Source organism: Hyperolius riggenbachi, chromosome 3, assembly GCF_040937935.1.
Source record: "Hyperolius riggenbachi isolate aHypRig1 chromosome 3, aHypRig1.pri, whole genome shotgun sequence".
NCBI classification, from domain to species: Eukaryota; Metazoa; Chordata; class Amphibia; order Anura; family Hyperoliidae; genus Hyperolius; species Hyperolius riggenbachi.
Genome location: NC_090648.1, coordinates 209,027,533 through 209,040,855, shown reverse-complemented (window position 1 = coordinate 209,040,855; position 13,323 = coordinate 209,027,533). Strand labels below are relative to the sequence as shown.

Here is a 13,323-nt window from a genome sequence, read left to right as displayed (position 1 = left end):
AAAATTTTGCTTGAATGAGTTGGAGGTGGGGTGAGGGAGTTCCATAGAGTAGAGGCTGCTCTAGAGAAGTTCTCGTAAGTGATGCGAGGGGTGGAAAGCCATATAGTGTTGGAAGAGCAGAGAGAGTGGGCTGGGGAGTATCTCTGGACAAGATCTGGGATGTACAAAGGATGGATTTGCATGTCAGAAAGAGCAGCTTAAAATTTAATTCTGAGGGCGAGAGAGAGCCAGTGAAGGGACTTGGAAAGTGGGGGCAACAGGAAGAGAGTCTGATCTCAGGAAGTTTAGATGGCACTGCAGGAGTCCAGATGGGAAACAATCTGAGCATGAACCAGGTGTTTGGCAGTGTAGGGGGTTAGGTAGAGGTGAATTTTGGCGATGCTGCAAAGATGGAAGTGGCAGGACCTGGAGACGTTCTGGATGTAGGGGGAGGAGAGTGCCGAGTCGAGGGCCGAGACATGTTGACAGCTATGGATGTCGAGGAGAGGGCTTGATGAACGGGATGGGAAGATCATGAATTCAATATACTATAAAAGAAGCAATTATTTCTAAAAAGCGCAGAAATGGACAATATGCTGGGATAGATATAGAATAATATTCTCTCTCTGACCTGGTTCTGGTTCTTTAGAGCCTCCAGGACTGCACGAGCTTGCATGAATGGTGGTATCTGCAACCTAACAAAACAAAACAGAAAAAAAAGGGCTTTTTTTTATAAATCTAACAAAAAGGCTTTGAAATATTGCCATACATTGTAATTAAGGCAACACATTTCCCAATGTTTATTAACAGTAGGGTACTAAATCTCAACCATATAAGTTTGGGCAACCTTGTTAATCGTCATGATTTTTCTGTACAATTGACCCCCTTAAATACTCTGTCATAATTGGATTCACCTGTGTATGTAGGTCAGGGGTCACTGAGCTTACCAAGCCAATTTGAGTTACAATAATTAGTTCTAAAGGTTTTAGAATCAATAAAATGACAAATGTATGCACCTGCCTAATTTTATTTAAACAATTACTGCACACTTTGTGTAAATTCAATAAACTTTATTTCACTTCTCAAATATCACTGTGTGTGTCTCCTATATGATATATTTAACTGACATTTTTTATCATAACAACCAACGATTTATACAGAAAAATCATGACGATTAACAAGGTTGCCCAAACTTTCGCATTCCACTGTATTAGGTGCTTGAAGGGATGCCTCCTGCTTCCTCTCCATCTCAAGGAACCCAAACTTCAACCCATTTATATTTTTCCATTATGTTCTGCTTTGTGCTCCAACAGCCCAGAGAATTGTTTGCCTACCAGGTATTTAGTGTGCCAAGTAAATAAGAAAATCATACTTTGATTTCAAACTTTGAAAACAGTGCCATGAGGACATGCATGAGCTGGAATGAATGTACAAGACCTTGTTGGATTGCAGGCATTTGATTTTCATTTGCATGAAGAATATCAAGGAGCACTTTTCCACAACCTTACCCCAAAACACCATGGACTTGATTCACAAAGCGGTGCTAACTGTTAGCACGCCTGTGAAAACCCCCTTAGCACGTCTAAACAAGCTTTTCGCGCATAAAACTTTACGCACGCAAAACTTTATGCGCGTAAAACTTTACACGCGTACTGCACAGAGCGCAGGGCGCACCGCGCGAAGTGCCCATTAAAGCCTATGGGACTTAGCGTGCGTAAAAACTATGCGCGCGTAAAACTTTACGCGCGCATAGTTAGCGCGCGATCTGATTGAGAAATCCGGTGCTAACCTACTTAGCACCCTGGTTAGCGCGTCTAAAGACTTTAGACGTGCTAAGTAGGTTAGCACCGCTTTGTGAATCAAGCCCCATAACTTCTATAACTAGTACTTGTCATCGGTAATCCTTTCCAGTTCAGTTACTTTGAAATCTCTCCACTGCAGGGAAAGTCACTTCCAGCCTTTTAGATCATACTACCTTTTGAGCTCATGCCCACATAGTAAGGACCCTTTTCCACCAAAAATCATGTGCTGTGATTGAGATTTTCATCACTTAAAAAATGGGTTCTTTTGTAGCGCTGATTCACAGCAAGTTTTGAAAAGAATGAATACAGGACAACTGCACAAAAAAAATGCAGCATGCAGTGCGTTAACAAGTGGCCCCCAAAAAATGAAGCGCATCGGTGGAAAAGGGGCACCATAATTAACAAGGTGATCCCGGAGCCCTTACAATCAGCCAATCGCAGCGATCTGAAAACATGATCGGTGGAAAAGGTCCCTAAGAGGTATGTGTTATGGAGATCAGCACAATAAGGGAAAGAGGTGCCCAGGACTCCCCTGTGTCTCTCTTTCCCTTATTGTGCAGTCCACACCACCCAACCTTCCAGCTTGGTGGGGTACCTCCAGTCCCCACACGGCAGTGACCAGTGTGGAGGCGAGCAAGTGTCATTTCTGCAAGAGCCACCACATCCAGATACAGTCCCGGCAGACAACCCGAGTGGAGTCGGGTCTAAATTCTCCACCTGCTATAAGTAGTCGGTTGCCCCTCATGCAACTCACCTTTGTGAGTAGTTTCATACTAATCTTGTTTCACATTATCTGATCCTTTAATATTACGCTATTTGGGCTCCCGTTGTCTGTCCTTTTTCCAGGTGCCTGGTCACCCCACACACTTTTTTGGGTTAAGGAGAATTTCCCTGGGGAATTTACTCCTTTATAAACCCATAATTACAATAATTTATTGAACTCATTCGAGACTGAGCATACCACACATTCTGGGTTATATAGCTCTTCCTACACAAGTCAATTCACAATTGGTAAACCACATAATATTTATGAAAGGAGAGTCAAACCACCCATGTCTGCTGGGCGTACACAAACACGCATCATATAAGAGTGATGTGAGATATATACTGTACTCTCTATCGATCATTTTCACTGACTGCGTTTCAGTCCAGACTGCACATGACTCGCCTGCACTTTGTTAAAGCGGCATTGTCACCATAAAAATCAAATTTCAACAGCAACTGGTCTGGGTGTATTAAGTGATAAAGATGCTACTCCTGCATTCAAAACTTGCAAAACTTTTTCTGCTGTTATGGTTTGGCGTGATCACATACTTTAGAAGCACTAGCCCTTTAATAGCCATTGCCATTCAGTTGCATGCTGGGGGATCTTTTTATCTATAATATATTCCTCCTCTTCCCTTTATTTCCCTGCCTAGCTGCTTATCAAAAACACCCTCTGATCACTTGTGTTTACAAGCAAGGCTGAGGTGACTCAGCGATTGGTGGAGTAAATAAAAAAAAATGATAGTGCAGTTCCTAGTATACACCTCAGTGGGAGTTTCTGAACACTCTGGGAGGAGGGCAGCTAATGAATACACAATGAGCAAGAGAAAGGAGGAGGGGGAAAACAAGAGTAGGGAGGATATGATGTCAGCATTAGCTTGGCAAAATGGCCACTGCCTAGAATAGGATTTTCTGCTTTTCCTTAGTAAAATTCACAGGAATTATTACATGGATAGCACAATACGTCTGTTATGTCAGTAGAAGTAGTATTTATCTACTTATATATGTGTTTTTTATTTCTAGGTTAGCATGGGTGTCGCTTGTTTTTTAAAGTCTATGGAGGTGAAAAAAAACTGAACCCTGCACCACATGCCGTGCTATGCAATTATCTTGCCAATTTTGTTTTTTTTACTATGGTCAGAAGAATGCAATTGCAGCACGAAACCGAACAATCACACGTAAAGCACACTGACAAGGGAAAATGTAATGTAATCACATCGCAGTGCATTTGGACCTGCAATTTTCTGTGGAGAAGGCCCTGAAAGAGCAGAATCACTGGAATGGAATCTACTCACTCCATTTCACTGCAGATTAACAAGCTTCTCAATGCCATACTTCAGTTCTCTCAGATAGAAGCAGGATACTTACCGAAACAGGATCTCTGCCCGCAAGTAATTGCCAATGCCTTTGAAAAATTTCTGGTTTAGCATAGCTTCACAGATTGGTTTGTCAAATGCTTTGTCAGACAAGTTTTTCAAAACGTTTTCTCTAAAGAATAAAAGCAATGAACACATTTAACAAAAATATTAGATCCAGTTTTAATAAATATCATGATTAATAAGATGCTAAAAATGATTGCATGCAAATTTAAACCAAAATTAAGCAATTTGACCCAATTTCAAGCTGCATTCTACTATAGATTTTTTTTTTTTTTTTTAACAAATAGAGTTTGTTGCTATGAGTGCATTTACAACTATAAGGCCCGGTTCACATTGCACAGATGAAAAACTGATCCGCCGCCACACACGTTACCAAGGTAATGCACGTTATGTGTAACCAAGTAATGTGTGCATTAAACCGGTAGCTCGCATGGTGCTGATATTGTAACAGGCTGTGCTTCCCTGGCATTAGTACCGCCAAAAATTGCCCAATGTTACTTAAAGGATACCACAACTGACATGTGGCATAATGAGATAGACATGGGTATGTACAGTGCCTAGCACACAAATAACTATGCTGTGTTCCTTTTTTTCTTTCTCTGCCTGAAAGAGGTAAATATCAGGTATGTAAGTGGCTGACTCAGTCCTGACTCAGACAGGAAGTGACTACAGTGTGACCTTCACTGATAAGAAATTCCAACTATAAAACACTTTCCTAGCAGAAAATGGCTTCTGAGAGCAAGAAAGAGATAAAAAAGGGGGAATTTCTTATCAGTGAGGGTCACACTGTAGTCACTTCCTGTCTGAGTCAGGACTGAGTCAGCCACTTGCATACCTGATATTTACCTATTTCAGGCAGAGAAAGAAAAAAAGGAACACAGCATAGTTATTTGTGTGCTAGGCACTGTACATACCCATGTCTATCTCATTATGCCACATGTCAGTTGTGGTATCCTTTAAAGGGAACCGAAACTGAGAAGAATATGTTTTTTTTTCCTTAAAACAACACCAGTTGCCTGACTCTCCTGCTGATGCTGTGTCTCTAATACTTTCAGCCACAGCCCCTCAACAAGCATGCAGATCAGGTGCTCTGACTGAAGTCAGACTGGATTAGCTGCATGCTTGTTTCAGGTGTGTGATTCACTAACTACTGCAGCCAAAGAGATCAGCAGGATAGCCAGGTAACTGGTATTGTTTAAAAGAAAACATCCATATCCCTCTTAGTTTAGGTTCCCTTTAATTCCAAAACCTGCTGTAATCCACTGACTTGCAGCAATCTTTGGCACACCTATCTGCCAGTATTCATCAAATACACAATTGGCTGATCTGAGCAGATTACATCCCCATCTCCCCCATCGTGTGGCACTGCGCACACCCAGGTTCCAAAGTACCGGTATGACTGGTTGTGCTGCATATTGAATTTGAATAAGTCATTAAAAAATGTCTTTCTTCCTGCAATTTTTTAGAACACCTTTATATTTACCTGAACTTTTCATATTCAGTCATCACACAAGGGCCCCGTTCCGGCTGCCATGAGCCATTATAGTCCCAAGATCCAAAGCGACGTGGGTCAACAAAGCTCAGAACATGACGCGGGACATCTTTGGTGTAAAATCGCAGGTGGGCATGTTTGGGAATTTCATCCTCTGCAGTGAATTTCATGCTTCCCGACATGCCAAACCTTACAACAATGTGGGCAGCCTTATCTTTAGCGGACACTGGGGTCAGGATGAGTTTAATCTCTTTTCCCCTGGACACGGCACTGATGGTGTATTTTGGACAGCTGAATGGAACTTCTGGATTTTTGTTGACTTCAGACTTCTCCACCTTTCCTGCAAACAGCCGTCCTGCACATACTTTGTTTACAAAGAGGCTGGAAAGATGAAGCTCCGGACCCTCCGGCATCGCTGCAACTACAGAAAAATTCACATCAAAGACAAGTTATGGATTTATACAATGCAAAAATGATTTTATTAAGAAGATAAAATGTAAATCAGGATTGGATCTTCCGAAGACCTTAAAGTACACCTATCATGACACATATTTTACATTACTTGGCAGGACTGAGCAGCACTCTGTGACATGTCCAGACTCCTCTCCTCACAGTAGGTAGTTAAGGAGCAGCTACTTTGTGCACAGATCTCAGGGAACTGCTGCACCAAATATGAAAATAGAGTCCCCTTTTCATCTTTACTAACAATTACAAATCCAGAAAAGTTAGGCTGCTTTCACAGTGGGACGTTACAGGCGCACGTTAGAGCAGCCTGTAACGCAGCCCACCGCACAGTAATGAAAAATCAATGGGCTGTTCACAGTGCCCACTTTGCGTTACATTGTAACGCTAGACGTCAAGAGAAAGTACTGCATGCAGTACGTTATACGCGGCTAAGCCGCGTTAGACTGCTTGCACATGCTCAGTAATGTTGGGGAGGAGCGGAGAGAGGCCAGGCACATGGCTAATAAATATTCACTGCACTTTGTGACGTGCAGTGTTTACTTCCTGGAGCGGCCGCTTTGTGCTGCGATTGGCTGGCGGGACCACGTGATGCTGCATGCGTCACAAAGTACGCATCACGGCATCACGGACGCCAGAGTGAGCTGCAAAATGCGGCTAGCTCTGACGTCCACATCCAACACCACCAGGCGTTGCGTTAGGGGCACGTTATGCGACCATAACGTCCCCTAAAACGCAACGTCCTGGTGGGAAAGTAGCCTTAACTGTGATTTTTAAGGTGGCCAAACAAACTGTGTCAATTGATTATACAATTTCTGGTGATCTTTAGAGCAAATAAAAAGTTGTTCAAACAGGTACTCCATACAAATATGTATTGTTAGGTTGACATATTTATGACAGAAATCAGCCTTTTAGAATTTACATTTTGAAAAATGTCTTTAGCAAATTCGGTCAATATTTTCATAATATAAAAGACCAACATGAAAAATATTAAAATTAATAATAATAATAATAATAATGATGATGATAATAAAACAATTTATATTTGTAAATATCTTCTGGTTTAGGAGGGAAAACAGCACCCGGAATAACTTTGCTGGATGATTTTTTTTTTTTTTTTTTGGACACCATGGGCTTGATTCACAAAGCAGTGCTAACCTACTTAGCACGTCTAAAGTCTTTAGATGTGTTAACCAGGGTGCTAAGTAGGTTAGCACCGGATTTCTCAATCAGAACGCGCGCAAAGTTTTACGCACGCAAAGTCCTATGCGCGCGCTAAGTCCCATAGGCCTTAATGGGCACTTCACGCAGAGCACCCTGCGCTCTGTGCAGTGCGTGTGTAAAGTTTTACGCGCATAAAGTTTTGCGCGCGAAAAGCTGGTTTAGACGTGCTAAGGGGGTTTTCACAGGCGTGCTAACAGTTAGCACCGCTTTGTGAATCAAGCCCCATGACTTTACTGGGTACCTCTGTACTAGCATTCCCATGAGCGCTACCCAAGTACCCAGTCATATCCAATCCACACTGCAAACAAAGGTTAAAACATGTGTCTGCAAGTTGGATTGTAAGGCTCTGTAAAAATCCTAAGTTATAGGTGTGCTATACGTAAGCATTTCAGGATTTCAGGGACATAAAGAAATGATTAGAATATTCCATATCTGATCTGAATTATGCATTATGGGTGTTATTTGTTGATAGGAAGTTGAAATACTGTATACAAATACATTCCGTTTTATGGAAGCAACATTACTTTGGAGGGATTTTTTTCATAATGGGTTCCTGTAAGACTCATAAAATTGGTGTACAGTATATGGTTTTTCATAACTTAGCTGGGCATCTTCTCTGCTCCAAAACCACCATATCATTTTATCTGTAGTGAGGGGATGCTGGCAGGACTGGCAAAAAACCATTAGACCATTCTGCTGTAAGTTTTCCTATAGCCAACTTGTTTCACAAGGAGTTTTTGAAGCTGTAGCCATTTGCATCAACATCTTTCCCTAAAAGCATCACATATGGGCAGCAGAATTATATCCCAAATGCAGTAATTTGGATGACACATAACTTGTAAACAATCAGGAAGAAATGCAACAACATTTAAAGGAGTACTGTAAGGGGTTGGGGGGGGGGGGGGGGGGGGGAACTTACCTGGGCCTTCTAATGGTCCCCCGCAGCCACTCACCAATGCTCCAGTCCCCACCGGCAGTTCACGTCTGGAATTTGCGACTTTACAGTCACAAACTACTGCGCCTGCACAGCTGCTTCCTCGCTCCTGCTGACTTCACTAGGAGTGTACTGTGCGTGTTTGTGACTTTAAAGTCACAAATTCCAGATATGAACCGCCAGTGGGGACTGAAGCCTCGGTGAGTGGCTGCATGGCCACAGGATGTCTGCTGGGGACCGTTAGAAGCTCAGGGTAAGTTCAACTCTTTTTCCTCTTACCCCCTTACAGTACTCCTTTACAGTGTACCTGAGATGAAATAGAAAAAACAAATAAAACTATACGCATACCTGGGGCTTCCTCCAGATCCCTTCAGCCTGATAGCTCCCGCTGCGCCGTCCTCCGCCTTTCAGATCTTCTGTAAGGGCTCCTGGTAACTTTGGCCAATCAGTGCATGCGCAGTGTGCGCACCTGTCTCACCTGCGCGGCCAGGATAGTTCTGCACCGACACAGAAGGCTCCCAGCGTTGGGAGCGCTACAAGGCGCACACGGCCAGCCACGCATGGGCAGTAAGCCCAGACTCCTGAAGTTACCGGGAGCCCTTACGGAGGATCCAGGAGGCGTAGGACAACACCATGGGAGCGATCAGGCCAAAGGGGGCTAGAAGAAGCCCCAGGTATTTATGATTTTTTTTTCATCTCAGGTTCTCTTAAAAAAAAATAAAAAATTTAAATATATATATATATATATATATATATATATATAAATATATATATATATATATATATATATATATATATATATATATATATATATATATATATATATAGCCACAAGCGGTTCATCTTACCTGATTGTATACTTGACAAAGCAGGGATTCAGTCTAAAACCAGATATACAAATCTTTAACCTGCAATGAAAAAAATAAAATGGTTTGTAAGAATATAAATGATAAGTACATGTAAACTCTACAGTAAACACAAACAGAAAATGTCCTCCACAGGGTACATGGTGACATTTGGTGAGTGAATGCTGTAAAGATGCATCGCTAGGCTGGTGCTTTTCTGTTGTTATGAAGGGGAGGAAGGATGACAGTGCAGCACATGATTGTATGGCTTCAAGCGGAATTGGTAAGGAGAACAATGCACTTCTATGGCCTTCAGATGATTTTAGAACAGTGCGTTGAGAGCTTCATGGGATGGATTTCCATGGTCAAGCTGCTGCATCCAAGTGAAGCGCTGTTAAAACAGCACAGGAGAATTGGGCACAGTCGGCCCCACCACAGGCCGTAATAGGAATTACAGCTATAGCAGCGCTCACTGTAATTTGGCTGCCAGCAATAGCTGGCAGCCAAATTACATCATTCCCTACCATACACATCAACCTGGAGGGGGAATAGTAATTAACACCACCAGGACTTGTGCAGGAGCAGGGTAAGCCGTATATCAGCTTTATCCTGCGTCCAAATGTCCCAGTGGCATATTCATAGGTATGCGCATCCAAACCCTACATCATCAAGTGCAATGCACAGCACATATACAGTGGTGTAAAGCAGCGTTTCTCAACATTTTATTGGTATGTACCCCTTTTAAAACCCTGTACTCACCAGGTACCCCCTAGCATGGTAAACATTGTCACAAGTACCTCTTGACAAATATATATTTAGGCTACTTACACACAAAGACGTTGCGTTTTAGGGGACGTTATGGTCGCATAACGTGCCCCTAACGCAACGCCTGGTGCTCTTAGATGTGGACGTCAGAGTGAGCCGCGTTGTGCAGCTCACTCTGGCGTCCGTGATGTCGTGATGCATACTCTTGGACGCATGCAGCATCACGTGGTCCCGCCCGGCCAAACGCCGCACAGAGCGACCGCTCCAGGAAGTAAACACTGCATGTCGCACCGTGCAGTGAATATTAATTAGCCATGTGGCTGGCTGAGGAGGAGGAGGGAAGACCTCCTCCTCCAACACTACTGAGCATGTGCGCACAGTCTAACGCGGCTTAGCTGCGCATAACGCCGTAGCATGCAGCACATTCAACTGACGTCCTGCGTTACAATGTAATGCAACGTGGGCACTGTGAACAGCCCATTGATTTTTCATTACTGTGCGGTGGGCTGCATAACAGGCTGCACTGACGTGCGCCTGTAACGTCTCACTGTGAAAGCAACCTAAATCCTAGTACATGATAATTGGTTCCAGGGCCGGGCCGAGGCAGAGGCGAGAGAGGCCCCAGCCTCAGAGCGCAGTGTAGGAGGGGTGCACAATTCATTCAGCTGTCATTCCTAATTGTGTATGAAGCAGAGAGAAATAAGAAAAGGGGATACATAGCAGTGCCTGCAAGCCAGATAACTAGATATTAAGGTGTTGGGGAGGTTGTGGGCCCTGTGGCCCTCTTAGTCTAATAGCAATCAGTGTGTGACAGCTGGGATGGAGAGATGGAGGGGCGCACTTTGGTGTCTCAGCCTTGGGTGCTGGAGGACCTTGTCCCTGCTCTGATTGGTTCTAAACAATTTCCAAGCATTTACTATTTCTTTTAAATAGAGAAAATACTAATTTGGTGTTATTTAAATAAGATTTTTTATCATTTTCTAAAACTCTAAATTTGTTATTCTTGGTTAAGTATATCAAGCCCGAGTACCCCCTGGAACCATCAGAAGTACCCCCTGGGGTACGCGTACCACACCTTGAGAACCTATGGTGTAAAGCACATTGCCAGTGGATTCTAGAGCAGTGGAAACCAGTTCTCTAGCATGACAAATCTCACTTCTCAGTCTGGCAATATGATAGTCAAGTCTGGGCTTGGCAGATTCCAGCACAACAGTACTTCACTGACTACATTGTACCAAGTGTAAAGTTTGATAGAAAGTGGAATTATGGTGCAGGTTTGTTTTTCAGGGGTTGAGATTCACCTCTTAGTTCAAATGCCTATCAATTATTTTACAGAGACACACACTTGGTAAGGGCTAGTTCACAGTACGAATGCAGATCACGATTGCAACCGTGATTTTGCCGCAACTTGTATTGCAATTCCTGTTCAACAGAACTAGAATCACAGCGCAATCGCCCCAAAGCACTGCATGAAGCACATTTGCTATTTATGCAAATCGCAAACCCTGCAGTGAGAATGATCCTATAGGGATTAGCAAGAGCACTTTACTGATCACCCAAGTGTGAACCAACCCTTAAGCCTAGTACACACTAGCAATTTTGATGGATCAATCATTGGTCAATTTTACCACCTCCATGTAGTATGAGGGCCAAACAGATTTTCAACTCTATGCAGATTATATAGGTAAATGGTCATACTACATGGAGGTGGTAAAATTGACCAATGATTGATCCATCAAAATTGCTAGTGTGTACTAGGCATAAGGGCTGGAACCCACAGGAGCGCTTTTGGCAGCGCTGCGATACGCTAGCACTTTGCCAAAACGCTGGGCTAATGTTAATGGATGGGGCAACTTCCACAGGAGCGTTTGCGTTTCCCAGAAACGCAAACGCAGGACCTGCAGCATTTTGGGAGCGTTAGCGCTTTAATGTAAAGTATTGAAACGCTAGCGGAAACGCTCAGCAAAACCTAAACTGAGCGGTTTTGCTAGCGTTTTGCGGTTCAGCACACTGTTAGGCCTAGTGCACACCAGAGCGGTTCTGCTGCGGTTTGCGATCCGCTTGCGGGTGCGGATCCACTAGGGTAATGTATTTCAATGGGCTGGTGCACACCAGAGCGGGAGGCGTTTTGCAGAAACGTATACTCCCGGGCTGCTGCAGATTTTGGATTGCGGATGCGTTTCTGCCTCAATGTTAAGTATAGGAAAAACGCAAACCGCTCTGAAAAACGGCACTTCAGAGCGGTTTGCCAGGCGTTTTTTGTTACAGTAGCTGTTCAGTAACAGCTTTACTGTAACAATATATGAAATCTACTACACCAAAAACGCTTCCCAAAACCGCAAAATGCTAGCTGAAACGCTACAGAAAAAGAAGAAAAAGCATTTCAAAATCTGCTAGCATTTTGCGGATCTGCTAGCGGTTTTTGGTGTGCACCAGGCCTAACAAAATGAAAAATAATTAACAGGACCAATCAGGATAAAAACGTGAAACGCAAAACGCTACGCAACCGCTGAGCAAACAAATACAATGTTGCAAAACGCGACTGAAAACGCGCATGAATCCACTTGCAAAGAGCTCAGACAAAACGCTAGCGGTAGCGTTTCACGTTTGCTGATTTCAGTGGGTTCCAGGCCTAACAGATCAAGTGAGCATCTTCGGGTCCAGCTTCAGACAGTGAGCAGGTGCATAAGCTTCCTCCTCCATCTATAGCCAGGATGGATTAGGCCAAAAAGATCAGAAGTCTGAATCTAAGATATTGCAAGCATAGCTTGTGAACAGCACTATCTTCCATAGCAGAAGCCACGCTAGCCTCACCCTAGAGCCACATCTGTTTTCTCAGACCCTCTACATCTGAAGTGTGCTCAGGAATCCACCTACAGCGATCAGTGTAATGGGCAATTAAAACTCAGTCTACTATTTCGCCCTTCTGCAGCTGCACCACCCACACTACACTGTAGCTCTGTGTATATTCACTCAGTATAACAAATCACTGTTAAACCAGATAACTTACCAAAACTTCTGATCGTATTCCCTTATCGCAGCGCGTGTTGCAAATAATCAGACCTCCGTGTTATTATTATCATTACTTGCATAACATTCTCTCCCGCACTCCGCTTCCCATTGGTGTACCATGCAAATAGGTGTGTCAGCAAATCGCTATGCCTGCTGGGAACGGAGCCTACCGATGTTTAGCAATAGCAGCTGCTAAGCGTACACAGGTGGGCGGCCAGAGAAGCGAAAACATAGGATCTGTCCTGAATCTAGTGCTTTGCTTTCATCTTCATATTTCTCATGATTTCCAGTCACCACCACCCTTTATTGCCTGTGCTCATAGATGGCTGAAAAGCACTGCTCCGGCTGAGGGATCCAAGTGCCGCTATTTATGCAGCAAATGTTATAGCATATACACCATGGACCAGCAATTATTTACATAATGCATATACCATATGTATTCTGTGAAACAATTGATGAGCTGCATCATGCAGCTCATCAATTGTTTCACAGAATACATATGGTATATGCATTATGTAAATAATTGCTGAAACGTTTCATGATATTTAATGTATAGAATTTACAGTAACAATACTATAAATAACCCACAATTTTTTCTTAATTTTTTTTAAAGAAAATGTTATTTATGAATAAGGCTACATTTACAGTGGTGCAAGGTAACACT

General features: G+C 43.1%; 1 protein-coding gene across 1 annotated transcript in view; it reads right to left on the bottom strand.

The window, feature by feature from the left end:
- Positions 1 to 12,767, bottom strand: part of NEIL1 (nei like DNA glycosylase 1) — a 30,532-nt gene extending 17,765 nt beyond the window's left edge. The window contains exons 1-5 of the mRNA XM_068272558.1: positions 12,658 to 12,767; positions 8,886 to 8,945; positions 5,409 to 5,838; positions 3,915 to 4,034; positions 611 to 674 (exon numbers count right to left, since the gene is read on the bottom strand). Of these exons, the coding sequence (XP_068128659.1) occupies positions 611 to 674; positions 3,915 to 4,034; positions 5,409 to 5,830 (606 nt within the window). The 5' untranslated portion in view covers positions 5,831 to 5,838; positions 8,886 to 8,945; positions 12,658 to 12,767. The remainder of the gene's footprint in view (positions 1 to 610; positions 675 to 3,914; positions 4,035 to 5,408; positions 5,839 to 8,885; positions 8,946 to 12,657) is intronic.
- Between the last annotated feature and the right edge of the window lie 556 nt (positions 12,768 to 13,323).